A 27,705-nucleotide genomic window follows, 5' to 3' on the forward strand; every position below is an offset into this window, starting at 1 on the left:
CCCTGACCGAAGTGACATTGAGCTGGCCACGCCCACCCCAGCCATGCCCACCCATCCCCCCAAGGTCAAACACAACCCTGATGCAGCCCTCAATGAAATTGAGTTTGACACCTCTGGTCTAACTGAATGTGTAGTACTGCTGAGAAAATTTTGAGAAGTAATAAATGGTCAAATGACCGGAGGGCAGCAAATTCTGTCAGAGAATCAGGAGAATTTACAGATTACTCAGGTTGGACTGTTCTAGAACAGATCATAAAGCCATCAATCTCTAAGCAGCTTAAAAACAATGTAATAATTATCAAAAGTTAAAATGGGTTTCTGTCTTATCTTCATTTCATTTAGGTAGCTTGTTTGGTACTTTAGGAAAATACATCCGAAGGAAGGGGAAATTGACAATACTTTTTCTATCTAGTACCTGAATGACCAGAAGGGCAAGATCTGGGTCTCTATCACTCCAGACTGCAGACAGATTCCATAGAATGTTGGACGGTTGGAAAAGAGAAACTTTCCAATAGTAAAAGCTGGTGGACAATGGAACCCATAACTCGAGAGAGTTGGTGGGTTTCCTTTCATTGGATGTATTCAAGCAGAAACTAGGCAGCTGTCTATCTAGGATGCTTTAATTGGTATTCCTCCACTGAGAAAGGGGCTTGACTAAATGGCTTCAACTGTCATTTCCATCTCAATAGTACTAATAGATGACAACCACTCATGAACATGAATATATTGCTTTTTAAAGTTGGGATATTTCATAAAACTGTTAATTTATACCCAAAGTGCAACAATACAAAGTTGTTCTTTAACTCATTTGCAGATTAATTCTATACCTAAATCATTACAAACTGCTTTTGCCTTTTTGAAATGATTTATAGGCTGTGCTCACTGCCAAATCCCAGTGAATCATACCCAAACAGCTAGCTATATTTAGCCTAGTATGCTGTGTGAACCGAGTCCAGTTTCTGGTCCAGGTGTATGGTTCAGAAAAGTAAACAATAATTCGGTAAACTAGAGATAAGCATAATATCTTGCAAATGTAGCCATGGGGTTCAGTTATAGAGTAAGAGTATATTTAACTTGTTATATTTGATCAAACTGTTGTTCTTCTTGAAAGATGTCAGTGTGTATGCACAGACATACATTGATCTAGCCAGATTGTAGGAGCTGGGGAAGGACTGATTTTCCTCTCGGCTTCATGAAAAACAGACTGTTCAAAAATCTGATTCACAGACTAGAAGATTGTCTAGAATAGCAACAATAGGGCCAGGATATACAAGGAGAAGAGAAATAGGCAAAATACTTGTATAAAATAATATATTGTATAAAATACTGTATATAATAAAGATCCAGCTTGGTCTAGTAATGAAAGCCCCAAGCTAAAAACTAGGAGACTGTGAATTCTAGCCAGGGGTGAAATTCAAAATTTTTCCCTACCGGTTCTGTGGGCGTGGCTTGGTGGACGTGGCAGGGGAAGGATGCTGCAAAATCTCCATTCCCTCCCCACTCTGGGGCCAGCCAAAGGTGGTATTTGCCGGTTCTCCGAACAACTCAAAATTTCCGCTACCAGTTCTCCAGAACCTGTCAGAACCTGCTGAATTTTACCTCTGGTTCTAGCCTTATCTTAGTCATGAAAGCTGGCTGAATGACTTTGGGCCAGTAACCTCTCTCAGCCTAACTCACCTCACAAAATTGTTGCTGGGAAAACAGGAAGAAAGAGTGTTGGGAATGTTTGTCATTTTGAGTATTTCTAAAAATAGTAAAGCTGGAATAAAAAAATGTCTAAATACACCTCCACTGGTAAAATAAAAGCCACAGTTCAGGAAGTTCTTTCTCTCTTAAAAGCACAGGTTTGTGGGCTTTTATTTTACACATATAGTACAAGATATTTATTTATGAAATATTATGGATTTAATGTAAAGGTTCATTACTGATGACAGAGCATTAGTAAAATTTACTGAGAAAGCATGTAAAAATTAATGAAACAAAGTCTATCTGATCTATGTTTCTAGTTATCTTCTTAAGTTTCAGATCAGGAGGACAAGTTCAAAGAGGTCCTTCATTGTTGTTTGTTTTGTTCTTAACAATAATACTTCTGTAAATCTCTACAAAGGAGTTCTAAGGTAGCACTATCTCATATTTTTATTACCATGTAAACATTAATGAAATGATCTAGTATTACTTAGAATTTTTTGTGTATTAGATGCATGCCTTGACTGTTCCATTATTGTACAGAAATTGCTTTGATTATGTCCTCGAAAGATAACAATCAGCATTGACATGCAAATGAATGGATTTCAAAAGGCAAACTATAAATAAAACCAGTTATTGTATAACTAGAACTGTAAAAGGGGAACTTTGCAGTCCTAAATTCAACAAATTATGAAACTCCTGATTTGTGAATTCTTATTACTATAGTTGTGTTCACCCATCATGCTCAACCAAGTCAATTAAAGACCCAGCAGCCACATAAGCAAACATATTAAGTTCGTTAGTTTTAACCCTGGTTTGATTCTAGGGCTCTTCATGTTACACAAGCCTAGTCTGTTTGGTTAATTTATGGCTCTATGTATTATTCAAACCCAGCAAAGGGATTAACCTGTGTTCCAGGTTAACTGTGTGTCTAATCAACATCCACATATGACAAAAGTTTGTACATTGTTTCCCAGCTCACTCTTGATAGTGTGATAGCATGATTCAGCACGTCCACTCATATCAAGAAATTATTGAGCACTGTCTGACAGATAGGACTTTCAAGCCATTTTTATTTTAATTATAACAGCATATTTGCAAGGCAAACAACCCTTTCTAAAGCAATGAAATAAAATCTGAAAAACGCTATCCCATCTAGCTCAGTGCTGCCTCTTCCACTTTGCAGCCTTCCCAAAAGTGTTTCACAATTTCAGCATTCAACCAAGTCTTTAAAAACCCCTAAAACTATGAGCAAAAGTTATGGGATTATGCAATCGTGAATAAAGATATGGTTCAAAAACATTAAAGAATATGTTATCAAATAGATTATTGGGGAACAGGAGTTGTTCAGTTTGCATTATCAAATCCTCATACCAATTGCAATCGTCATACTAAAAATCATCTATTATAGGCTGCAAATCTGACCTAATATTTCAGTTAGATGCTTGCATAGGATAACTAGGGCTACACCCGCCTAGTGCCAACTTCTTTCTTTTCACATGAAATAGTGGCCCACTCAAATTATCCCTTAGCAAGAAGCTTTGACTAGAGAGATGATTGTGCAATGAAAAATATGAGCCGTACAATGTACATATATACAGGAACATCTTATTTAGCCCAGGAAGATTTCTCTTTGCCTCTGAAAGCAAATTTTCTTTCATCCAGTTGAATGAGAACTGGTTGGAAATAAATGCAGAAGAACATCTTTGCTGAGCTGATTTGCAAATGAGCACCCTATATATTATGTCCTCCAATGACTGTGGCTTATTCTATGCAACTATCGCCCTGTTGCAGTTCAAATTCACCAAGGGACAGGTGAAAGGAGGAGAAAAGATCCCTCCTCCCCATTTCAATAGCCTCTCTTCTCCCTTTCACAGCTCTTTACCCATTCCCATTCTTCACTCTACAGACTTCATTTACAAGGAGTGGGTCAAGATAATGGAGGAACACAATGGGCATAATGAGGTGCAAACGGCCTTCACAAAAGGCTGCATTGAGCCACTCCAGAGAGGGAGGGGAGGAGTGCAAAAGAACCACTTTGATGGTTTTAGAGAAGGAGAGCCAGAGGGGAGGGGAGGTGGGGCAAACAGGGAGGAGGGACCAACAACAACAACAACAAAAAGAAAAGAAAAAGTCTCCCAGCTGGGACACCAGGCAGAACCTTCCTTTTATTTAGATGGATACAGCCAGGCAGAGTAGACATGCTGAAGCATTTCTATTGTTCCAGAAGTTGCTCTGAACAATTTTAGGCCCTTCCTCTGTCCCGAAAGGATATTTTCCTGCCCTTCATTTTGCTTTTGTTCCCTTGTTAGTTTTTTTTTTTTTTTTCAGGAAGGGAGGGAGGGTGTCCATAGTTGTATAGGACAAGAAAAGAGGAGATGGAAAGTGATGGTACGGTAAGATAAATGGGAAGTGAGACGTCTATAGCAAAAGAACTCTCATTTTATTTGGGAGCATATCTGTAAAGAATGGTTCAGATCATCTGAAATAATTCTCATCACAGAGAATTGTCTGTCTGCCTGTTCTATCCATCCATCCATCCATCTATCTATCTATCTATCTATCTATCTATCTATCTATCTATCTATCTATCTATCTATCTATCATCTATTGTAGAAAGTTAGCACCCACCCCTCTCCTAGAAGAATGAAATATTTTAGGAAATATTAAAAAGGCAGAATATTATATTTCCCCTAAAAGAGAAATAGAAATCTTAAGGGAGACAGAAACTCAGAGCTTCAGCTCCCTGCCCCCAGCAGATATTTGATGCCGTTTGAGAAGGACTGGGCCAGCCTATCTACAAAACAAAAGACCTTCAGCCTCAGGTTGATGGGATTAGCCCTCACTCAAGATCCAATCCAGGGCGAAGCCATTAAGAAACAGTGGGAATTGCCCAATGCCCTTTCAGAACACAAGTGTCTTCATTACATCACCCAGCAAGCTTCAACCAAGCTTGAATCAGAGAACCTGCAGGGTCAGCTATAACCCCTGCATGGCCCAATGGGAGTACATTTCTTGCACAGGAACAGGAAGCTCAAGGGCAAGGCCCAGGAGAGGGTATAAATAACCCTCACTCTCCATTCCATGTGGTCAGCTGCCCAGGACCTCAAACCCATGTGGTCCTGTTCATCAATAAACCATTTTTCCAATCATGTTTCCAGTGTCTTTCTCCCCACTTGGAACTGAACCAGATGGATATTTCCCCCAACACTATCTATCTATCTATCTATCTATCTATCTATCTATCTATCTATCTATCTACCTACCTACCTACCTACCTACCTACCATCTATCCTTGCTATTTTTAAAACTCAAGGCAGCAAGCATATGTTATTCTCCTATTAATCTCACAGCAACCCTTTCTGGCGGGTTGGGCTGAGATAGTGACTGACCCAAAATCACCTAGCCAACTTTCATACCTAAGATGGGACTAGAATTCATAGTCTCCTGATTTCCAGCCTGGTGCCTTAAACACTAGAACAAACTGCCTCTATGTGATGCCCCTTGTGCTAGTTTGTTGTTGTTGGTTTTTATTGAGCATTTTTAGTAAGTATTTTTTCCATGCCCTATACTGAGTTTCTGTTGACTGGTAGAAATTGGCCCATGTATGGATGTACACATATGATTTATATCTCAGCCAGATGGAGAAAATACCAAGGTGAGAATTACTGTTTGAGAAAGCAGAAGCTTGTTTCAAAAGCAAACTGCCTCCAATGGAATACACTCTGTGCCTTTTTTGTATTTCTGGCATATTTCAGCTACATAGTGATTCAAATTGTGAAAAGATAGCCATTCATATATGTGACATTGATTCTTCTGTAAGAGGATAGCCAGTTAATTGCTGGAAATATGGAGATATGAATTCAATATCCAGGAGACGTAAAGTCAATAGAACAATACACCTGCAACCAGATGAGAGAGAGAGGTGCTCTGATCATGGTCACTAGGACCAACCCAGAAATTGGAATTCTATGGATTTGGATGATGCTCCTTTGAAACCCCAGCTTTGTAATTTGGGTTCTGACTCACATTTGACCTTGACCTGGGAAGCCGAACCTGACAACCTCTGGCCTAAATATATTTTTAAAATGTTCCGTCTAAATAATTGTTTCATTTAATCCAACTTGCACTTCTGGAACCTACATCTCAAATATGTTTTCTTTGAAATAAGACCCATTATTGGGTCTTCAGTGACATATCCAGGTTGTTTTCATTCCAATAATATAAAGCTAGTTGACAAGTGTCCTCTTCTGGAAAACTACATTTTTCACTTCCACAACAGAAATCAAACTATCCTGATCAGCACTTACACTCCTATAATGACCAACCCGGACAAGATGAAAAACAAGTTTTATGAAGAACTAGATGCTCTACTAACAAGCTGATCACGCTCATCAATTTTAATGCAAGAGTAGGGTGTGAGTCTGCAGCCAGGCAGGGAATCATTGGGAGACATGGATGGGAGAGTGTAACAGTAACAGCCTACTCTTACTGTGCAGTATACTGCCTCCTCATCACCCACACAACTTACTGTCTGCCTATCTTTAATAAGACTTCCTATATGCACCTCTGCTTTAAGCATCTTATTGACTATGTCACTGGCAGGACAGAAGACATGCAGGATGTCAAAGTGACCAAGACCAAGTGTGTTGTTGACCGTTGAACAGATCACAGGCTCACATTGTCTCCAAAGGGAAACTCTGTGTTACATCCAAGAGGCAACTACAATGAAGCAAGGCCATAGGAAGAATGAGTGTGGCAGACTAGCATAACTTCAGCACTGGCTGAAGACTTTGAAACCAAGCTTGGTGACCTATACCTTGTTGGAAGTGCTGAGGCACACTGGACACACTTCAGGAATGCTGTCCATTCATCTGCACTGCTAAGTCCTTCTACCCATTTATTTATTTTATTTATTTATTTTTTATTTTTATATGCCGCCCTTCTCCGGAGATTCAGGGTGGCTTACAATGCGTTAAGCAATTAGCAGCATGATAAGTTTGATGACAATGAGGAGATGGTGGCTCTTCTTGTTGAAAAGCACCACCTTCATCACGTCTATCAGAATAATTTTGCATCAGTTGCCAAGAAAAATGCCTTTACCAGTGCCTGCAGGACAGTCTAGATTAGAATAAACCCTGTAAAATGCAAGATGCCTGGCTGAGTGCCAAAGCAGACAAAATACAGGGATACACAGATAGTAATGACTTAAAGCGGTTCTGGGAATCCCCTTAACACTTGGATCTTAGCTTTTCAGAGTTCCCCCCTCCTGAACAGAGTTCCCCCCTCCTGAGCACAGAAGTTACAATTCTCATTACAGAGAAGTCTGAGATTCTACAGAAATGGACTAAACACTTAAAAGCATCCTCAACCAACTACCTGCTATTAATTATGGGGTAATAGAGGATTCCCCAGGTCAACATCAGCAGCCTTGGATAGATAGTAGCTTGTAGTAGCTGAAGTTACAGACCACTGGCTTTGTAGATCTCTGCAGGTGTGGCATCTGCTCTGAAGCTCTGCCGCTATTCAGTGGCAAAGTTCCAGGGCAGATGCCATACTTGAGATCTACATAAATAGTGGTCCTGTACTAATAGAGTAAGTGACCAAATTGCTCCAATCTTTCTGGAAGCAAGGATTCATTCCTCAGGAACTTAAAAGATGCATATACTTCTACTAAAGGAAGGGCAATTAACAAGTATGGGACAACTACTGAAGAATCTCCCTGCTCTCCTTTGCACAGCTGCCATTCATTCAGATGGTTTTATGGGTGCTGGATAAGAGAGAATCGTCTAAGTACTTTGCATTCATTAATGGCTTCAAACAGGGTTGGGTGCTTGCACCCGCATTGTTCAGCATGATGTTTACTGCCATATTGAATAATGCCCTTCCTGATAGTGATGCTGGAATCAGCCTCATGTACAGGAATGCATGAGAAACTCTTCAACTTGAGGAGATTTCAAGCTGTCAAAGTGAAGGAGACTGTTCTGAGAGATGGCCTCTTTGCTGAAGACTGTGGCTTGAATGCTTGCTCAGAGCCAGAGAGGCAAAGCAGTATGAATAAATTCTCCACAGCTTGTGAAAACTTACTATAACATCCAAAAGATTGAAGTGATGCACCAGCTTGCTCTTCGTGCACTGTACACAAACCTAAAATCACAAAGAGCATTAACTACAGCCAATGGACCAATTTAATTACCTTGGCAGTGCCCTCTCCTGAGCTTGTAACTATTGTTGCAGACGTTAACTGCAGAATAGCAAAGACAATCAGGAGATTGCCCTTCGCTGTGTGGGAACATCAGGGAATCAGCTCAGGGACAAAACTGAAAGCCAACAAGCTCTTGTACTTACAGTTCTTCTCTGAATTCTTCCGCATGACTTGACTTTGCCATCAGATGGCAAGTGAAAGTACCAGACACTGAAGTTTTATCTAGAATGGATATCCAAGCAGCTCTTTTGGAGTGGAACTCTACTGGAAGTCACTCTCATGAAGAGCAGAAGAAACATTTCAAAGACACAAGAAAGGTCTTCCTGAAGTCACTTGATATACTGTAGACATGACCACCTGGGAAATTCTGGCACAAAACTGCCCTACCTTGCATGGCTTCATCTACAAGGGCTGTCAAGCTTATGAAGCAAGGCACACTGCTAAAACGCAACATAAGCTTGAGCTGCATAAGACCAGAGTCACTAGCATAACAATTGCAGTGCCTACGCATGTCTAACATGAGCGGGAACATTTTATGCCCGAATTGGCCTGATCAGTCATCCTTGGATACACCATATCTAGTCTTAACGTGATTTAAAAAAACACATGGTGTCAAGGTCTTCATCGACAACAATGGACGAACAACAACAACAACATGGAATTAAGAAAAGAACTACGCCTCTACTTTTCCCCAGGGACAGGGAGGCTCAAGAAAATGACAATATATAAAAACTTTTCTTCATCCTATAATCCCCTTTCTGTTGGCTAAAGGCATTTTCTCTGCAAATTTTTTTTCTCCTTGTCAGTTATAATAAAAGTCAGTAAAAGTAACAGCAGTATTAATGAGTTGTTGCTTTTTCCTTCAGCAAAGGCTGTGTTGTAAGACAACTTCCTGAGCAGGGTATTAGTAATTTTACTGGCACCGCTCAAAGCTATCTCCTCCTCCTTTAAGTCTGCACATTGTCCACTCTCTAATGAGTGGGTTCACACTTTCCATTGAATATACTGTAATTTGTTTGGTTGACTGAGCTTTAGTCAGTGTGTTATGACTGATAAGAGTCATGTTTCATGTGAATCCAATTTATTTGACAAAATTTTACACTGAAGTTTAATTTTAAATCAGCTAAACCACGACTTAGCACGAGTAAAACTAGTCCATGAATTGGACATGTGGTGCAAATAAGAGACACTTGAAGAAGAGGCATACCATTAATCCATACATTCTTAGATAAATTCCATTTGAAGAGGGATGTCACAGGCTTGTCTCTTGTTAATATGGGTAAAAGGTTGGTTCTGATTTCCAAAGCTTCCAACACTATATGTTGAAGAGAGAGAAGCCCCATTGCCTCTTTCTCTCTTGGTATTTTTTATTATTATTATTATTATTCCTTTTTATTCTATACTTGACCCATGGAATAATGAATTAACAGCTTTTTCTGTTCCCATCAGCAAAACTGATCAATGTCTGTCTTCTGTAAAGTAAAGTAAAGTACACATATTTCACAAGTATTTTTTTAAAAACGCTTTTTGGACAAATTAACCAAATAAATGTTTTCATTCAAGACTCAAGACACGTAGGTTGGATTCACACACATTACACACTAAGAAAGCCAAACCTCCCAGCATTACAATTTGAACTATACATATTCAGCATACAGTGTATTAGTTTTAGACAGTATATTAGTTTAGACTGCTCTTTAGAAGGCCAGATCCTGAAGATGAAACTCAGATACTTTGGCCACCTAATGAGAAGGAAGGACTCTCTGGAGAAGAGCCTAATGCTGGGAACAATTTAGGGCAAAAGAAGAAGGGGACAACAGAGAATGAGGTGGCTGGATGGAGTCACTGAAGCAATAGGCGTGAGCTTAAATGGACTCTAGAGGATGGTAGAGAACAGGAAGGCCTGGAGGAATGTTGTCCATGGGATCACGACGGATCAGACATGACTTCGCAACTAACAACAACAAATATTAGGGTTTTTTTTTAAAAAAAAGCGTTCTGTACTCTTCACATCATAATACACCACTATTATTTTTGTGAACCTGAACCATCTGTGTTTAAATTAAAGTGAAGCCCAGCTACATAGGAAGATTCACTAATACCTTACTGAGTATCCTTAAGCCCATAGGACATTTCCAAAACTATTCTAATTTACAAAATTTAAATTTGTAAAAAGTTGGTGGCTAGAAAGGGGAGCACTGACTTTTTTTTTTTTGGTTGAAAAAGCAAAAATCTATGCTACTTTCTCATTCTGCACACAAGACTCAGATTTTTGTTTCTAAACAGAGGCATTTGCAGGGTCAAAGAATTTCACCAAAACAACTAAGTCAGCATCATACTGTCATGATACAAACTCCACCCCTTTCATAGATTACAATGTCACAAAGCATAGACAGCAGCTTTATCACAATGGTGCTGTTAGTTTCCTCCTACCCTGGGGGGATACCTGCATTTCCAAACAACAAATTATCTGTTAAAATAATTTAGCAAACTCTCTTTTCCCAGCAGGATTTCTTTTATTTAAGAGAAATTTTATAAACTGAGAAGAAATTTTGAAATACTCAAAAGGAGAGCAAAAGATGATACTTGCCACACTGGGAATCCAGGCATATCTTTGAAATAGTTCTAATTAACCTAAGGATATACATGGAACAGATATTGGTCAGTCCTTTATGCTTTCCTCTTTATGAATGAAGCAAATTCTGACATCCATCGTTAACCAATTTTAATAGAACTTAACCTGAGCATACCACAACAGCAAAATAGCATGTAAGACAACACGAAGTGACCACACCAGTCTTTACTTTATTGCCATCCAAAACCACAACTATTACTTTGGCTGGTCCCTGTGGTTTAATTCAAAATGAAGAAAGATTATCTCATTTAATTACAAAATAGATTCTGTTGTACCAAATGTTGATCCCATTTTAAACCCCAATTTATTTTTGGTTAACCCAATGGCCTTGTTATTTATTTTAATTTTTAATCCCTTTTATTATTTCTATAAATAACTTACAGGGATGAACATACCTAGTACTGTACTCCTTCTGATTTTCCCACAACAAAAACCCTGTCAGGTGAGCTGGGCTGAGTGTGTGTCTGGTCTGAATCAGCCAGCCAGCAACTTTTACATGTGTCTATTCTTAGATTCCTTTTGATAACTCAATGGATGAGATGACTTTAGTCAGGTTTTCAAGGCAATGCATAATGGCCAGGTTCACCTATCTCTGTGATGGCGAACCTATGGCACACGTGCCAGAGGTGGCATACAGCGCCCTCTCTGATGGCACACGAGCTGTTGCCCCAGTACGCCTCCTGCACACATGCCTCCTGCCAACCAACTGGTCTTCGGGTTTCTGCTGTGCATGCGCAGGAGGCAGGGTACATGCAGGGGGGCCATGTGTGCATGCATGGGGGGCAGGGCATGTGTGGATGGGGCACATGCATGGGGCCTGCGCGCCCATGCACAGGAGCAGGGCGCATGCACAGGGCCATACGCACATGCAAGGGGGCATGGGCGGGGGGTCAAGTGCACATGCATAGATCGGGGCGCATGCACGGGGGCTGCATGCAAATTGCATTTTGGGGGTTCGGGCACGCAACGCGTATTCGCACACACACGCACACGTTTTGGGCACTCAGTCCAGAAAAGGTTAGCCATCACTGACCTATCCTAAGCCATAAATCATGATTCACAAAGTGCAGGAGCCTGATCCACATGTAACCCTTAAACGCAAACTAAACAGATTATGATTTAGTGTAATATCACTACTACTAGTAGTTTAAATAATGTGTTGAGAAATGAAGGAATCCATTCCATTGATAACATGAGGGTAGATACCGAAATCCTAGATTGTGAAAAAGCTATCCGCTATCGTTAAGTTTTATTTTGTCCCTTCTGTATGTGAAGTAATAGTTTGCCTTGTCAGCACTGAAAATGCGTAATATAAACAGTCTAGTTACCTATTCCGCAATTATATTAACTGAAATGTAGAAAGTATTTCTCTATGGCCTTGCCTTTTTCACAAACCCTGAAAACAAAAGATGACATTTATGGAAACAGGCTATTATAAATAGATTTTATTTATAAAGTTGATTTACATAAAATATGATACTCTTTAAAAACTGCATATACGCAAGTCAATAAATCTAGCAAGTGCATACAAAAATACCTTCAATACATTAAAAATAAAACTTCAGTTTGTTTTTTAGATAAATGAACCTTCACACCAGACCCAAAATAAACAAGTGAACAACATCCTCAACACATTTAAGATCAACAGCTCTATGCTTCCTTAGTACAAAAGGTTAAGAAATTTGTCTAGGTTGGGTAAGTTGTCAAACTTTCTAGCTGATAGGGTTAATAAGCAATTTTCTATAAATCTTTCCTCTTGCATTAAGGAGACTTGCACAAAAATAAGTCTTCATATTTGTTCTCATAGGCAGCTCAAGTTACACAAATAAAGTCTACTTCTGACGTTCAAATAGTCCCCTTCCCATTCAGAAAAAGGAAGCATCAAGTTTTAATTATTTCACCCCTGCCCTTATAAAGTTGACAGACATCTCCAGCTGCCACTAGATTCAGAGAAGAAGCCTTTTCATTGGTTGTTCAAGAGTCAGAGGGTACCATAAACTGCTGTACAACAGCAGATAAAAACTATGGCCCCTAAAACGTATTTACATAATTGCACTTTTTAAAAAAAGAATCAAAACCACCAGTCTTTTGTTTCATAAACAAACACCCAGAGAATGTAGTTAGAAAGATCTGACTGTCCAACATCCTTTGCAATGAGGCTTGAAGAGTGTTAGGTGCATGTTAAAATAGGACATTCCCGGTCCTCTTCTGCTGCATCGGAGCCTGGGACAATGAGGTACTGAGGTTCTACAGTGTTGCTTTCAGTCTTGCTATAAAAGAAAACAGAAAAGCCATTAGGAGCATGTGACTGACAGAAAAGATCCAAAGAGCTTCCCAAGGCTTTCTCCCTGATCCCAAAGCCAGACTAATGGGGGCATTGCACACAAGTACCAAACTCTGCTAAAGAAATATATTGTTTCGCATGCCGACACATTCAAAGTACTGTTTTGTCCATATGTTGTTTTAATATCTACCCCATCCATTTCTATAGGGAGAGCAGGTCTATAAATCTACCTTCCTTCTGCTTTCTTTCAGAAGAGGGGGCTGGGTGGGAAACAATAGCATTTGGATGAAAATTTCCTTTTGCGTACGTTGCAACCAAACGAACAAAATTCCAAAGAACCGCATGGGCCTTGCCTACTTGATTGCGTAATTCCTTACTCTACGTTCTATGAAAGGTTTGTAAATATTAAGTACTGATTCTTATCCATGTTGTTTTTTCCACCAGGAAACATCGGTGGATAAAAAACTTTGCAACTGGAAATTCCGAATGCAAAACTATTTCACACTGTGCAATATCTTACTTGAGATCACCAAGAACTAAAGTCATGCCATCAATTAGGTAACAACGTCAAAGCCACTTACTTAAGCATTGGGGCCTCCCCTTCAACCCTTAGAAACAGAAGGACACTCCAACGTAACCGAAGTCGTTAGCTCTCTCCTGTTCACTCTTAAGCCCGCTGACCCAGTAACCTTTTTGCATTCGAAAGGACTTTCGTTTTGCAAAGTTGGGGACGAGAGGTGCTTGCAGGAGAGCCAAGTAATTGCAGCCTCCAAGAGACATGTTAGCACCCTTGTCTGAGACTAGCCGGATCCTATCCCTAAGCCTTCGCCGAGCAGAATTCTCACCAGCGTTTGTGGTTTTCAATCGGCGACGCTCCCTTTCAATTGCATCTGCCTGGTGGGTGGTGAGCCAGTCGCGCGCGCAACGCCATCCGAAAAACCCAGCCCAAAGGAGGTTTAAATCACCTATGTTCTTTTTTTTTTTCTAATCAACCAAAATGCATTACGTGCGAATATGGAATCCCCATATTCCATATACTCTGCCACCCCCCCCCCCCTCAAAAAAAAAAGTTTTGCAGTGGGATATGTGAAAATGTAATGCTGGAAGATGATTCTGGGAAGGTCAAAAAAAAAAAAAAAAGGCGTAATCCTAGCGCGCTTCATCAGAAATCAGCTGGCCGGCGTCTTACCGTTCCAGCTCAGCAGCTCCCGAACCAACTAGTGAAATCGAGCAGCTCCTGTTCCTCCGGGCTGAGCGCCCCCTCGTAACCGCTCTCGTCCGACGAATAAGCCGAGTGCGGGGAACCCGGCACAGAACTGCCCTCGCGGCCGTCAAAAGAGGGCGAGGCGGAGGAATACGAGCTGCTGCCGCTGCCAGCGCAAGTAGCGGTGGCAGCGTCACGGCCGGCCGGCAGGAGACCGTCCTGGAAGGCGGCGCTGACGGCGTCGTGCTCGTCCAACAACTGCTGCAAGGCTCGGATGTATTCCACGGCGGAGCGGAGGGTCTCCACTTTGCTCATCTTCTTGGCGGCGGCGCCGTTGGGCACGTGCTGGCGCAAGGTCTGGAAGCCCAGGTTCACCAGCTTGACGCGGTTCCTCTCCCGCTCGTTGCGCCGAGCCACAGCCGCCGCGCCGCCGCCTTGCTGCGCTGTCAAACCCGGGAAGGCTAAGCGCCTCTTGCAGCGCAGCAGTTCCGGCGAACTCGAGCGCCGCTTGGAGCCTTTGCAGCGCGTGGCCGAGTTGGACGGCTGAACCTGGCCGGGACAGCCCGTGGCGACACCCCACGGTTGAGGCATCCCGGACGAAGAGCTCTGTCCCGCTTGCATCTTGATCCCCAAAGAGCCGCCGCTGCTATTGTAACCGTGCAGCGAGTAACTTTTGCAAACCGCGTGGGCTGTTGGTTGCATGGTTGTTCCTAGAGCCCCGCTGTTCATCGTGGGGCATTGACCCCGGTGTTGGTTTTCGGGTAGATGCAGTTTGCGAAAAGTCCCGAGTTTGTTGCCCAAAATCAGTGGCCGTACCAAAAAAAAAAAAAAAAAAAAAAACCACGATTGAAAAATGGGCACTCCGCTTCTTAAGATGTCAAAGTTGGGTGCGCAACCTGTGCAAGGGACTCCTAGCTGCGCTTGGGAGGAACGCGGGTTCCTTTCTTTCTTTCTTCCTTTCTTGCAGGCTTGCTCCTTTGCGCTCTGTCAAGACGGCTCTACTGCGAGGTCCTCGCTGCTCGGCCCCTTATCAACACGCGCTGCTGCTGCCGCCGCTCGCGGGCCCCCGGGAGCAGCACGCGACGCGCCGTGCGCCACACGCACACAATCCCCGCCGCCCGCTTGGCTCCCCGGCCGCCTCCCACCCAATGGGAAGCTCGCTTGGCAACTTCGTACGCCCGGCGCGTGGCTCTGGCGGAGGTTCCATAAACAATCCCTCTTCCTTGCGAGGAGCACGCGCTCCAGCTCATTTGCATCCCAATGCAACCTGGCCGGGGTCTGGGCGTGCTTCTTGCTTGCATTCTAGCACCTGAAAAGTTGTGTGCTGGGAAGCAAAGCAACCTCTGCTTTTGTCCCGATCGTGGCTTTTTTGCTACAAGAACTTTAAACGTTCTTCCCTGTACTCCTGAAATTAGGCTCTTCGGGTTGCATTTTTAAAGAGAGAATCGTAGAATGATCCTGTCTGCTGTTCTGGAGAGCTGCCTTAGTTTGAAAAGGCTGAATAATTTCAAGCCCATTGTCCACCTTGAGTGATTAGAAACCCAGGGCTCCCAATGCATGTGAAGTAGCTGCCATTATTCAAGTGGGCAGGAGCTAAGATTACACATACTGTCCCTGTTCCAAACAGTCATATATTCAGTGCAGTGGCTAGAGAATATATGGGGAGGTGGGGGAGGAACTCTTTTCTTGCACCTGGGAGGCTGGCTCTTCTAGATGCCCAAATTCTTCAGATATAATTTGATATTATTATTATTATTATTTATTGAATTTGTATACCGCCCTACTCCCGAAGGACTCAGGGCGGTGAACAGCCAAATAAAATACATATAATACAAGCGTTAAAAAAGCATTAAAATACAATTAAATAATTGGCCCGGGAAACGAAATTTAAAACACCCCAAATTCATAAGACAAATTTAAAATTGAAGAATTTTAAAATTTTAAAAAAGTTTAAAAGAGAGGGTAGGCCAGGCCGGCCTGCTGGAAAAGAAATGTTTTGATGGCACGGCGAAAAGCGCACAGGTCCGGGATCCTCCGTATCTCCGGGGGGAGCTCATTCCGGATGGCGGGTGCCCCCACAGAGAAGGCTCTCCCCCTGGGGGCCGCCAGTCAACATTGTTTGACTATATCGGGATGTCGGAAACCACAGCCACTCGGTCTTGGATGGGTTAAGCCTGAGTCTGTTCCTCCCCATCCAGATCCGTACAGCCTCCAGGCACCGGGACATCACTTCAAGGGCATCATTGGGGTGGTCCGGGGTGGAGATGTACAGCTAGGTGTCAACAGCGTACTGGTGGTACTTCACCCCGAAACCACGGATGATCTCACCCAGCGGCTTCACATAAATGTTGAACAGAAGGGGCGAGAGGACCGACCCTTGTGGCACCCCACATACAAGGGGCCTCGGGGTCAACCTCTGCCCCCCTGCCAACACTGACTGCTATGATATGTTCAGCTGAATGCACAAAAACTGTAAGGATACCAGAGAGAGCTACAGACTCAAACCCATAGCCTTGGAAAGGGAATTTAGGCAATGGAAACCAACCTCCTGCTCAGTTTGGGAATATAAATTAAAACATCTTTGATAGGTAAATACAGGTAAATACGTGGTGGTGGAGTGAGGCAGGTGACAATCCTGAGTTTTAGCACCCTAGTCCTTTTCATGTTTGTATGAACTTGACTCAAGATTTCCCCAAATCCACTTTAAATGACTGAACTTGAAAACGTATATTCATAAGAAAAAGTTTCATATTTCTGGGTAGTATATACATTCCAAGAAAGGTAAGGAGGTTATTAGGAAGGATAAAAACTAGTGAACTTTCAAACTCAAGCAAATGAGGGAAGAAGTTATCTGGGGACATAAAAATTATTTTGCACCTGCTACCACATCCATCTCTGCACTACAATATTGACAGAATACATGCATTTTCTGAATCGGACCACTTCATCTGCCATCTGATCTGTCCAGACTGCAGATTTGCAACCTGAGTTCCCTTCTCTTTTTTGTTGTTGTTAGTTGCAAAGTCATGTCCGACCCATTGCGACCCCATGGACAACGTTCCTCCAGGCTTTCCTGTTCTCTATCATCCTCTGGAGGCCATTTAAACTCACACCTACTGCTTCAGTGACTCCATTCAGCCACCTCGTTCTCTGTCGTCCCTTTCTTCTTTTGCCCTCAATCTTTCTCATCATTAGGCTCTTCTCCAGTGAGTTGAGGGTTGATCTCCTCTAGGACTGACTAGTTTGATCGCCTTGCAGTCCAAGGGATTCGCAGGAGTCTTCTCCAGCACCATAGTTCAAAGGCCTCAATTTTTTGGCACTCAGCCTTTCTTATAGTCCAACTTTCACAGCCATACATTGCAACTGGGAACACCATAGCCTTGACTATACACACCTTTGTTGGCAGGGTAATGTCTCTGCTTTTTAGTAAGCTATCTAGATTTGCCATAGCTTTCCTCCCCAGGAACAAGCATCTTTTAATTTCTTGGCTGTAGTCCCCATCTGCGGTGATTTTGGAGCCCAGGAAAATGAAATCTGTCACTACCTCCATTTCTTCCCCATCTATTTGCCAGGAATTGAGAGGAATTGGGAAGGACCATATGCATGCAGGAAGAATGGTCTGCCGCTGAGATATAAGGCCACTGCAGCCTTTAGCACTTTCACCCTACACAACATAAATTAGTTGCAAGTCTCAGCCCCTTCCTCCAGTTTAACCCCAGCAATGATTTGGTGTTCTGTCTGAGGTGTGCTAATCAAAGTCTCCAGTTGGTGAATGCTCTTTTTTCTCTTTCGTATGCCATTTGTGCCCCCAAAAAAGAAGAACCAGTCACTTTCCTTTCAATGGGCAGGTTGAGGAAATGGGGTTTCCATTGACAGACATTTTCTATTATTTTTATTGATGATTCCCTCTTTTTGTCTAGCATAGACCAGAGGAAAAGGAAAAGAATTATTTGAGCATTCTCCTGCCATTTGGTTAGAGAGAGAAAGAGGTAGGAGTCCTGTCAATTTCACAAGAAGGAAGGGAGGGAGGTCTAGTTTCATGTCTACCAATGAAACTTTCTAAAAAAAATTCTATCCACTTGGTCCGGAAGGGGAAATTGGCAGAAATCTTATCAATTTCACACTTTTAAAAAACAAAAACCATTTTAAAAAATGTAAAAAACCCTTTTAGAACTGTTTTTGATTTTTAAAGTTTTAAACATTTTCTTTTTTAAAAAAGGCAAGCATTGCATTGATCCACTTATGTAATGAAGGTTAAAACAAGTCCAGGTTCAGCAATTCAGGTCTCTTAAGGGGACAGGTAGACCGGCAGCTCAGGACAAAATGATCAGAACAAGAGTTCAGAAAGTATGAAGTAGAGGTTAAAGGTCAGTGTGACCTTTACAAACTAACACCGTCACTTCCGACCAATAAACCCTATCAAAAAACGGGGGGGAGTATTATTTAAACAATATTTACATTACATTTAGAGGGTTTAATTTTTGGATAGATGAGCATAATATAGTGGCCTTCCCTTCTAATGTTTTCATATTGCCTTGTTCATTTATATTACATTGCCAACTCCGATTGGCGTGAGTCTTCTTTTGAACCGGAAGATGGATGTAAATTGAGAATATAATTCAATAAATAATGCAATGGATATGCTTGGACTCTGCCATTGAAACAAACTAGACATGACTTTGCAGATTGACCTTACATTTTAATATTATTTTCAAGAAATCATACGTTCATGATTGGATCCATTTACAACTCAAAAATACGTGGTTTTTTGAGAAAGGTTTTGTCAAAGGAAGTTTGGGGGAGAGAGAGAGAGACAGAGGAAGGAAGAGAAGAAAGAATTGTGACACATATTTCCTCTATAACATCATTATTATACAGGTAGTCCTCGACTTACAACAGTTCATTTAGTGAATGTTTTAAAAGTTACAACAGCACTGGAAAAAAGTGTCTTATGACCATTTTTCATACTTACGACCATTGCAGCATTCCTCTGGTCATATGATCAAAATTCAGACTCTTGGCAGCTAGCTCATGTTTATGATGGTTGCGGTTTCTGAGAGCCATGTGATCACCTTTTGAGACCTTCTGACCAGCAAAGTCAATAGGCAACCCAGATTCACTTAACAACCATGTCACTAACTTAACAACTGTGGCAAGAAAGTGGGGCAAAAATGCATTTAACAGCCATCTCATAAATTTTAACATAAATTTTGGCATCAATTGTGTTTGTAAGTCAAGGACTACCTGTATAGGAAAAGAAACAAAAGTGGATATAATGTTAAAAATAATGTTGGTTGTATCAACATCCCTCTCAAGTATATCCCACCCCACCTTCTCTTCTGTTTTAAATGAAAAAGAGGAGTTGCCTGTTCTCTTGGGTTCGTTTTCTCTTTACAAGAGAAAACACAGTAGAACCTTGTCTACTTGTTCTTTGCAAACATTGTAAATTCTCAGTGTTACTTACTGCAATGGTCTAGATTTGTTTATACAATAACAAACCCTCCGTGCAACATTTATTTAATTGCATACTCAGCTCTTTCATCAACTTAGGGCCGAGTTACAGTTTTAAAGGAATAATCAAAAGAATGTTTAAATACCATTTGTTGCCAAAATAGACTGCTTTGTGTTGTAGAGTTTAAATAAATGTTCGAGATCAGGCTAAAGGAAGAAAGGGGAAAAAAATACCTCCAGAGTTTTGTCTGTGGCTTCACTTGTTTAATCTGGATTGGAACTGATACTGTGCCAAACTCAATTTTCCAATCACCTGATTTCCCCCTCATCCACATACCAGTAGAGACATACAGTAAGTTTTTCTATGTCATCCTTAAATGGTTTTACCATGTTGTTTTTTAAGGACTTTTAGTTGATATTTTTGAATTTATTCCTGCAAGTTGAATGAGAGTACTGTAGTTGTTTCCATATTCCAGGCCTTTAAATCCCTTTGCATTCTCTATGGCTGCTCTCCAGAGGTGGGTTTCAGCATGTTCTGACCAGGTCTGGAGAACCGGTAGTGGAAATTTTGAGTAGTTCTGAGAACCAGTAAATACCACCTCTGACTGGCCCCGCCCCCATCTATTCTCTGCCTCCGGAGTCCCAGCTGATCGGGAGGAAATGGGGATTTTGCAGTAACCTTCCCCTGGATTGGGGAGGGAATGGAGATTTTACAGTATCCTTCCCCTGGAGTGGGGTGGAAATGGAGATTTTACAGTATCCTTCCCCTGCCACGCCCACCAAGCCACACCCACAGAACCGGTAGTAAAAATTTGTGAAACCCACCATTGCTGCTCTCACTTCTTGAGAGCAAGTCCCACAGAAGGAGCTCCACTATTGTCTTCCTTTGGAGTGTAATCGATGTGGGAGAAGCCAAGGAAGAAGTTGCAGGTTTTGGGGCAGCATTGTGGTCTTTATAGGTAGTCCTCAACCTACGACCACAATTGAGCTCCATTTTTTTGTTGCTAAGGGAAACATTTGTTAAGTGAGTTTTGCCCCATTTTATGACATTTCTTGTCACAGTTGTTAAGTGAATCACTGCAGTTGTTAAGTTAGTAACACGGTTGTTAAGTGAATCTGGCTTCCCCATTGATTTTGCTTGTCAGAAGGTCTCAAAAGGTGATCACGTGACTCCGGGACACTGCAACCGTCATAAATATGAGTCAGTTGCCAAGTATATGAATTTTGATCACAAGACTATGGGGATGCTGCAACAGTCGTAAGTGTGAAAAATGGTCCTAGAATTTTTTCAATGTTGTTATAACTTTGAACTGTCACTAAATGAACAATTGTAGGTTGAGGACTATCTGTATAGACATGTATTAATCTAAATAAAAGCTTGCATGCCACCTACTGCAGCCAACTGTAAACTAAGGTGGTTTACAGAAATACAGTTCTTAAAAATTAAAAACAATATCCCATTTTAAACATCAAATTAAAAGTAGTTCTGTGATCATGAGCACCTAAATGCTCTGTGAAATAAACAGGTTAAAGAAAACTCATACAAGTTGTTGTACAGTAAGAAACAGTTGTTCCAGAATATCAGGGCCAGTGGTGGGATTCAACCGATTTGCACCACTTCAGCTGAACCGGTTGTTAAATTGCTGGCTGGCCCCGCCCCTCCCCGAAGTCCCTACGTGCCCCATTTTGGCTTCCAGGTAAGTGTAAGGAAGCCTACTAGGCCCAAAGTGGGGTGCGGAGGGTGTAGTGCGGCCCCCTGGTGGCCCATTTTTGCTCCCAGGGGGCTACAGGGAGGCCTACTAGACCCAAAATGGGGCACGGAGGTGCACTGTGGCCCCCTGTGGCCTGTTTTTGCTCCCAAGGGGCTGCAGGGTGGCCTACTAGGCCCAAAACAGGGCATGGGGGTATTGTGCGGGCCCCCCATGACCTGTTTTTGAAAACAGAGTGCGGGGAGGCAGTGTCCCCCCTGCGGCCTGTTTTTGTACCTCTGGGTGCAGGAGGCTGATTCTGCCTGTCACACCCCCTGGCCACTCCCACCATGGCCAGCCGGTCATTAGGGCAGAGAACCGGTTGTTAAATTATTTGAATCCCACCACTGATCGGGGCAGCCTCAGATGAATATCCTTGGGTCCTGATCACTTAACTCCCATGGGCAGGAGACCTTCAGAACCCCTCTCATTCAGAACAGTCAAAGCTTGCCAAGAGAAACTATTGTGTCTGGTAAGTACCTGGCAGTTGAGTCGTGTATAGCTACTGTATATTGTGATAAAAAGCACTTCGATCCAAAAGCAAATTGATGATTAGGGTGACAGAGTACCAGTGCAACATTGCCCATAGCTACTAGACAGCCTGCCACAACTTGGACAGTAAGCAGTTATCAGTCTCAAATTTGAAGTAACCATGTAGTATTTTCTGAACAGGTACTCTTTTTCAATATCAGTCAGTATCATCAATGGAAAATATCTAGATAAACTGAAAGCATTATAGAGCTGCTCGCTACAGAAAGGAAAAAAGGAAAGGTTTTGTGGTCTTGGAGCTTTGTTTATTTATGATGTGATGCTTTAAAATGCCAATGATGAGCCTATCACTTATTTGTTAATAGAACTATATAACTTTTGCTAAAGAATAATAGAATACCAGAATTAAATAGTTTCTGAATTTTTTCTAACTTCTTCAGCTTCCAGTCAAAGAATTATAAATCTTAGATGCAGCTTTTCCTCTATTTTTTTTACAACCCAGTGTTCAACTTCTATACAGCCATTCAGCCAGCTTTATAAAGGAAGGGAGGGGCAAAGAAGGAGAGGAAAAAGTAAGAGAAAATAAAAGGGTAGAAATGGAGGGTGTATTGAAAGAAAATTTAGGATGTGGACTCTTATTTGTTTCAGCCTCACTTCACCAATGGCGCCCACCCCCAGGTAGACTGCATCTTGGAGAGTACCACCCTCAACAAAACAACAGTTTATTTCACTTGAAACTCATTTATTTTTACTGCTAGGAGATGAGAAATAATAAGAGTTCTAAGAGCCAATAAAAGATATAAATAAATAGTCATTGTTTTGTTTGCATTAACAACAACGTTGTGCTGTCCTTCCTTTACAGATACAGGCTCTGTGCCAGCCATAGTTACACAACAGATTGAAATTCATCAAATTCATCTTTAACCAATGCTAATTGACAAAAAAACAAACAAACCTGCTGCTAAATTTCTGCCTATTGTACACTTATTGATCAATTCTGGAAGAAGAAAGGGAAGCGGAGCAGAAGCAGATTAGAATGTCATAGTCCTGAATTTATAAGCAATTAAATGTGTTTTATTCCTGTACAAATGTCACAGAGGAAAGTGTGACTGGCATTTGGCAAGCAGTGGCAGCCATACATCCCACCCCTCCAGTTTCTTACAGAGGAGTCCTATATCCTAGGATACATTTTAGTTTTTCATTATTATTCTTCGATATGATTCTACATATCAAGTTCAGACTCATAATTATATGGGATTATAGGCACTAAATTTTGTAAAGTACAGAATGTAACAGTATGCAAGGAACATATCTATAGAATAGGCCGGGGTACTAGTTTGAGAGTTCATATATTCAGAACATCATTAGACAATGCAGAGTGAAAGATTTCCCCCCTCCTCCCTCCCCCCCCCCTCTGTCTCATTCATTCATTCATTCATTCATTTCTAAATGCCAGTTTTTCTCCAAGTTGTTCAGGACAGCCCATATTATTTTCTTTCCTTCACTTCCATTTTGGCTTCAAAACATCATGTGAAATAATCTAACAGTGTTAAGATTTGAACCCAAATCTGAATGTTCAAATACTGAACATTGATAATAAATGTTATATAACTAAAAATAAAATAAAAAGTTAAATAAAAAGTGAATTCAACATATATATATATTTAAAAAACAGATTCCATTACATTTCCATTTAAAATGTCTCTACATTTTCTTTGCTTTCTAAGCTCTCTTTTTAATTATTCATGAGCATAAGTAGAAATGAATGCTAATAAATCTGTCTTCGTTTTTTGTAAGTTCCAAATGGAAATTTGGGAGAGGGAAGGAGGTTTTGGCTCCTTCTGCACTCCTTATTTTGCAAGAGAAATGAATTGTTTTAATTAAGAATTTAAATGTATTATTAGCATGCTGTGGAATAAGGAAACTATAAAGCCCAATATGGACTGAGTGAGTCATTGGATTTATATGTCAGAGATACATCATGCAGACGTAAAGAAGCATTCATTTTTTAAAAATGAATTTAAATTTATTTCTTACATTTCCACTTCAAATCCATTTTTTTTTTTACAAAATCCCTTCAGCAATTCTACCTTTGTAATGCCGATGATGTATGTTATTATTTCTTAAGTTTAGTTGCTTGAATTTTCTTTAGCGTCTTTTTTTTCCACTACCAGATATATATCTGTGGAATTTTTTTTTTAAATAATAGAAGAAGGGGGGGGAAAGAAAACTGAAGACTTTGTGGGCAACATTTTCAAAAGATTTTTCAAGCCATTCTCCTTGGCATCCCATTCAGTCCCTTCAAACTATTTTGAAACTGTCTGGATACATTCTGAAAAGCTTTATACTACCTCACCTCTTCGCCTCCCTCCCTGCTTTGTGAGAGATGTGTCTGTATATGTGTAGAGGGATACGTCTCTTAGCTTGCTCGCTTTTAAGCAAGCCACAGTCAAACTTTGCTTCCATTCACGGCGGAGTCCCATCATGAATGTTAATCCTGGCAACCTCTAACAGTCTTTCTTCCTCCCTTCCTCCACAACCCCTTCCGCTTCTTCCCTTCTTGCAGAAAGAACTGGGCCTGGGTTTAAAAGTTTATTTTAGCTTTGATTGTGCGAAGCTGCTAATGCATGTTAATCAGCTTTCACAATGCATCCTTGTGAGGCACCAGAGAATGCAGGCTTGAGTTGTAGGGGCTTTTTGTTCTCGAGTAATTGTGATTGTGAAGGGGAGCTTAGGCTAATTAATTTAGTTGGTGTGTGTTCTGCGGAGGAAAAAGGAACTTGATGATTTATAGTGAATCACTTTTATTCTTTTTAGCAGGCAAACTCTAAAGCGCATATAACCATATTATAGCCAGTAGGTGAAAGACTCAATGCCAAGGAGCCAGAGCAACACCCCCTGCAATGTTCTGCTCTGTTCTGAGACTGGTTTCTGCAGGAAAAGAGGAGGTTTTTTCCAACCCTTGACTTCCTCGGCTGTCTACAATGAATGTCTGGCGTGAAATTATTTTTCTTTTCGTCCCATCTCAATTCCAGAAGATTTCCCCAAAGATTCAAGCCCTTAGTAATGTTGCCACAAGAAATGCAAGCTGCCCTCAAATAGAAGAGGACATGTTCTCCAGAACAAAATCTTTACTCAGCTATGGTTTTCTTCAAAAATTAAAGGCCAAGACTTTAGTACAAAGATGAGTATCATATCAGGTATAACTTTGATAACAAGAAATAGAACATTTTCTGGCAGGGAAGAATTAAGAGACACGGAGTGCACTTTTTTTCCCCAGAAAGGCCTACATAGAACAGGGGTGTCAAACGATTTCATTGAAGGCCTCATCAGGGTTGTGTTTGACCTCAGAGGGCTGGAGTGGGTGGGGCCAGGGTGGGCATGGCCAGTTTGACGTCACTTGCATCAGGGGCACCTGTGGTGGCCCAAGCGCTCTGCCAGAGAAAATGAACTCCCGAGCTCCGTTTTCAGTTGCAACAACCTCCTGAAGCCCTCTGCCACCCATGGCCCTCCCAAGCTCCATTTTAAGTTGCGATGGTTTCCTGCAACCCTCCACCTGCAGCCCTCCTGAGCTCCGTATTCACTGGCAGAGGCACTGGGGGCCAGTTCTAAGCACCCCACACACCGGATCCGGATCCGGATGCCTTGAGTTTAACACCCCTGTTATAGAAAGTGATCTTGATTTCTAGGTACAATGGAAAGCATAAATCCTATTTACTCCTATTCTGATATAGAAAATTTGGTCAATCCCAATACCTCAAAAGGACCTACTTTAAAACTAAGTATTATAAAAGCCTTTTCTGAAAGACTACCTTAGGGACAGATCATCATGAAAAAATCTATCTATCTATAGTCACCAGGAGTCAAAAGTGAGTCGATGGCATATAATCAGTTAATTTCTAAAAACACTTTAAAATGGAATACACACAATTTGTTTGTCAATAATTAGGTATTTAACCTTGCTACAGTAGCACAAATCTTAGCAGTTCACAGAAATTATAAGCAAAAATAAAAAGTCAATGGTAAAAACAAAAATATATAACATTCTGAAATTCTTAAAATGAAAACATAACATCCATCATCAAACTAGGTATCATACAACTCATCATAGATCTTCTAGACTATCTAAATTTTCAGGAGTTTTCTGAAAGCCAGAATAAGGGGGGGGGAGGCAAATTAATTTCTAAGGGGAGTTAAGAGGATATTAGCCCCTCTTCCCTTCAGTTTTGACAGAATAATAAAGAAAAGAACTTTGATTGAATATGTTAAAGTTGTTTGGTGTAACTTTCCAGTTTTTTTCTCTCTTTTTTCTTTTAAATTTAATGTTACCTCATGTTGCTTAGACTGTTGTAAGGATATAGGGGTTTTGCTAGTTAGTTTGATGCAATAAAGTATCAGCTAGCAAGTATTCCTAAAGAAGCATCTTGGAAACTTTTCAGTCAAATTTCAGCAAGACTTCAGATGTTGATCAGCTCAAGCTAAGCCTAGAAAGAGGGATCATGATTCTACTTTTTTTTTTTAATTTTATTTATATGCCGCCCTTCTCCGGAGACTCAGGGCGGCTTACAATGCGCTAAGCAATAGCCTTCATCCTTTTTGTATATTTATACAAAGTCAGCTTATTGCCCCCACAACTGGGTCCTCAATTTACCTACCTTAGAAAGGATGGAAGGCTGAGTCAACCTTGAGCCTGGTGAGATTCGAACCTGCAGTAATTGCAGGCAGCTGGTCTTAATAACAGGGTGCTTTAGACCACTGTACTACCAAGGCTCTTGTACTGATCCTGCTCAGATGCTTTTGGCACCATTGACCATGATAGCTCTTTAGATAATTTGCAAGGATTTGGTGCATGGTGGAAGTTGCCATTTTATTGTAGTTACAAACTTTTCTGAGTGGACGATTCTCCCAAGTGAATGGGAAAGGAGGACACTTAGACTACCCCAGTCTAAGGTATCCCCCCCCACCGTCTCAACCCTCTACCCTATCTTATTTAACAACAAGAAGCTGATGGTTTCTAATTATATAAGTATTTCACCTAGACCAGTCAGGAGATGCACTTGAATCCTTGACCTGGAATCTGGAGGTTGTAAAGATCTAGAAAGGAAGAAATAACATGACATTCAACCTCAGCAAAACAGAATGACTGATAGTTCAAATGTCAACTGACTCTGTGACAATATCAATTTTAGCCCTTGATGGTTTTGTTCTTCCCACACCCTTGTCCAAAAATGAACTGGTATACAATTTGGGAATTCTTGTGCGGTCTAGGCTCTTACTCAAAAAGCAGGTTCTTCCCAGTTATAATTGACATATGTTATGGCCATTGTTGGAAAAAGAGATGCTGGCAATGTTTGTGGAGGAGGAAAAATCCCTATTGAGCTACTTCAGGCAACAGTCTATCTGTTTCTAAGGTTTTGGCTCCCCTTCCTTATAGCACAAAAGAAAAGAAGAGGATAAGTGAACACAGCCAGAAGGCAAGGTCTCTTGTAGGTTATGATAATACTTGATCTTCTCACCCCAAGAAACCTCCCATTTCATTCCCCCAAGGTTTGTTCTCAAAGTTCTGCAGCTGTGCCTTCTTTATTGTCTTAAGAAGATTATTTACTCCAAGGTACTAGCTTCCCACCCAGCTTGATACTGGACATGTCTTTAGGTGTAGGATCATAATAGGCTCAGGAGCACAGACCAAGAGAATGCTAGAAATTATCCTTCTTTTTTTTTCTAATAGAAGTCACAAATAGAGACTCTAATTTAGATATCTTTTCGGGTTACATAATATCTTAGGAGTCTGGGTTGATTGGCATCTCTCAAAGCAAAAGTGGTTTGCTTTGAGTTTGGGTTTAAACCAGAAGTAGGCAACACATGACCCATTGATACACAGAATGACCCGTTCTTTTGATCTGCAAAACCAACAAGATTATGATTTTTTGGCAGAAGTGACAAGGAATGATGGGGGAGGTGTGTGTAGAAGAAACAAAATAAACCTGGCATGTTTGAATGTTA

The 27,705-nt window shown here is 41.2% G+C and overlaps 1 protein-coding gene across 1 annotated transcript; it reads right to left on the minus strand.

Annotated features, from left to right (window-relative positions):
* Positions 1-14,008: 14,008 nt before the first annotated feature.
* Positions 14,009-14,743, minus strand: ASCL2 (achaete-scute family bHLH transcription factor 2). The gene has a single exon (XM_070957412.1). The coding sequence runs from the start codon at positions 14,741-14,743 to the stop codon at positions 14,009-14,011; it is 735 nt and encodes a 244-aa protein (XP_070813513.1).
* Positions 14,744-27,705: the final 12,962 nt, after the last annotated feature.

This window comes from Pituophis catenifer, unplaced genomic scaffold (assembly GCF_029215685.1).
Source record: "Pituophis catenifer annectens isolate HBS135680 unplaced genomic scaffold, rPitCat1.0.hap2 SCAF_1, whole genome shotgun sequence".
NCBI classification, from domain to species: domain Eukaryota; kingdom Metazoa; phylum Chordata; class Lepidosauria; order Squamata; family Colubridae; genus Pituophis; species Pituophis catenifer.

Excerpts from the sequence above, each read along its gene's own strand:
- ASCL2 (XM_070957412.1), bottom strand. The coding sequence starts at position 14,743 with ATGAACAGCGGGGCTCTAGGAACAACCATGCAACCAACAGCCCACGCG.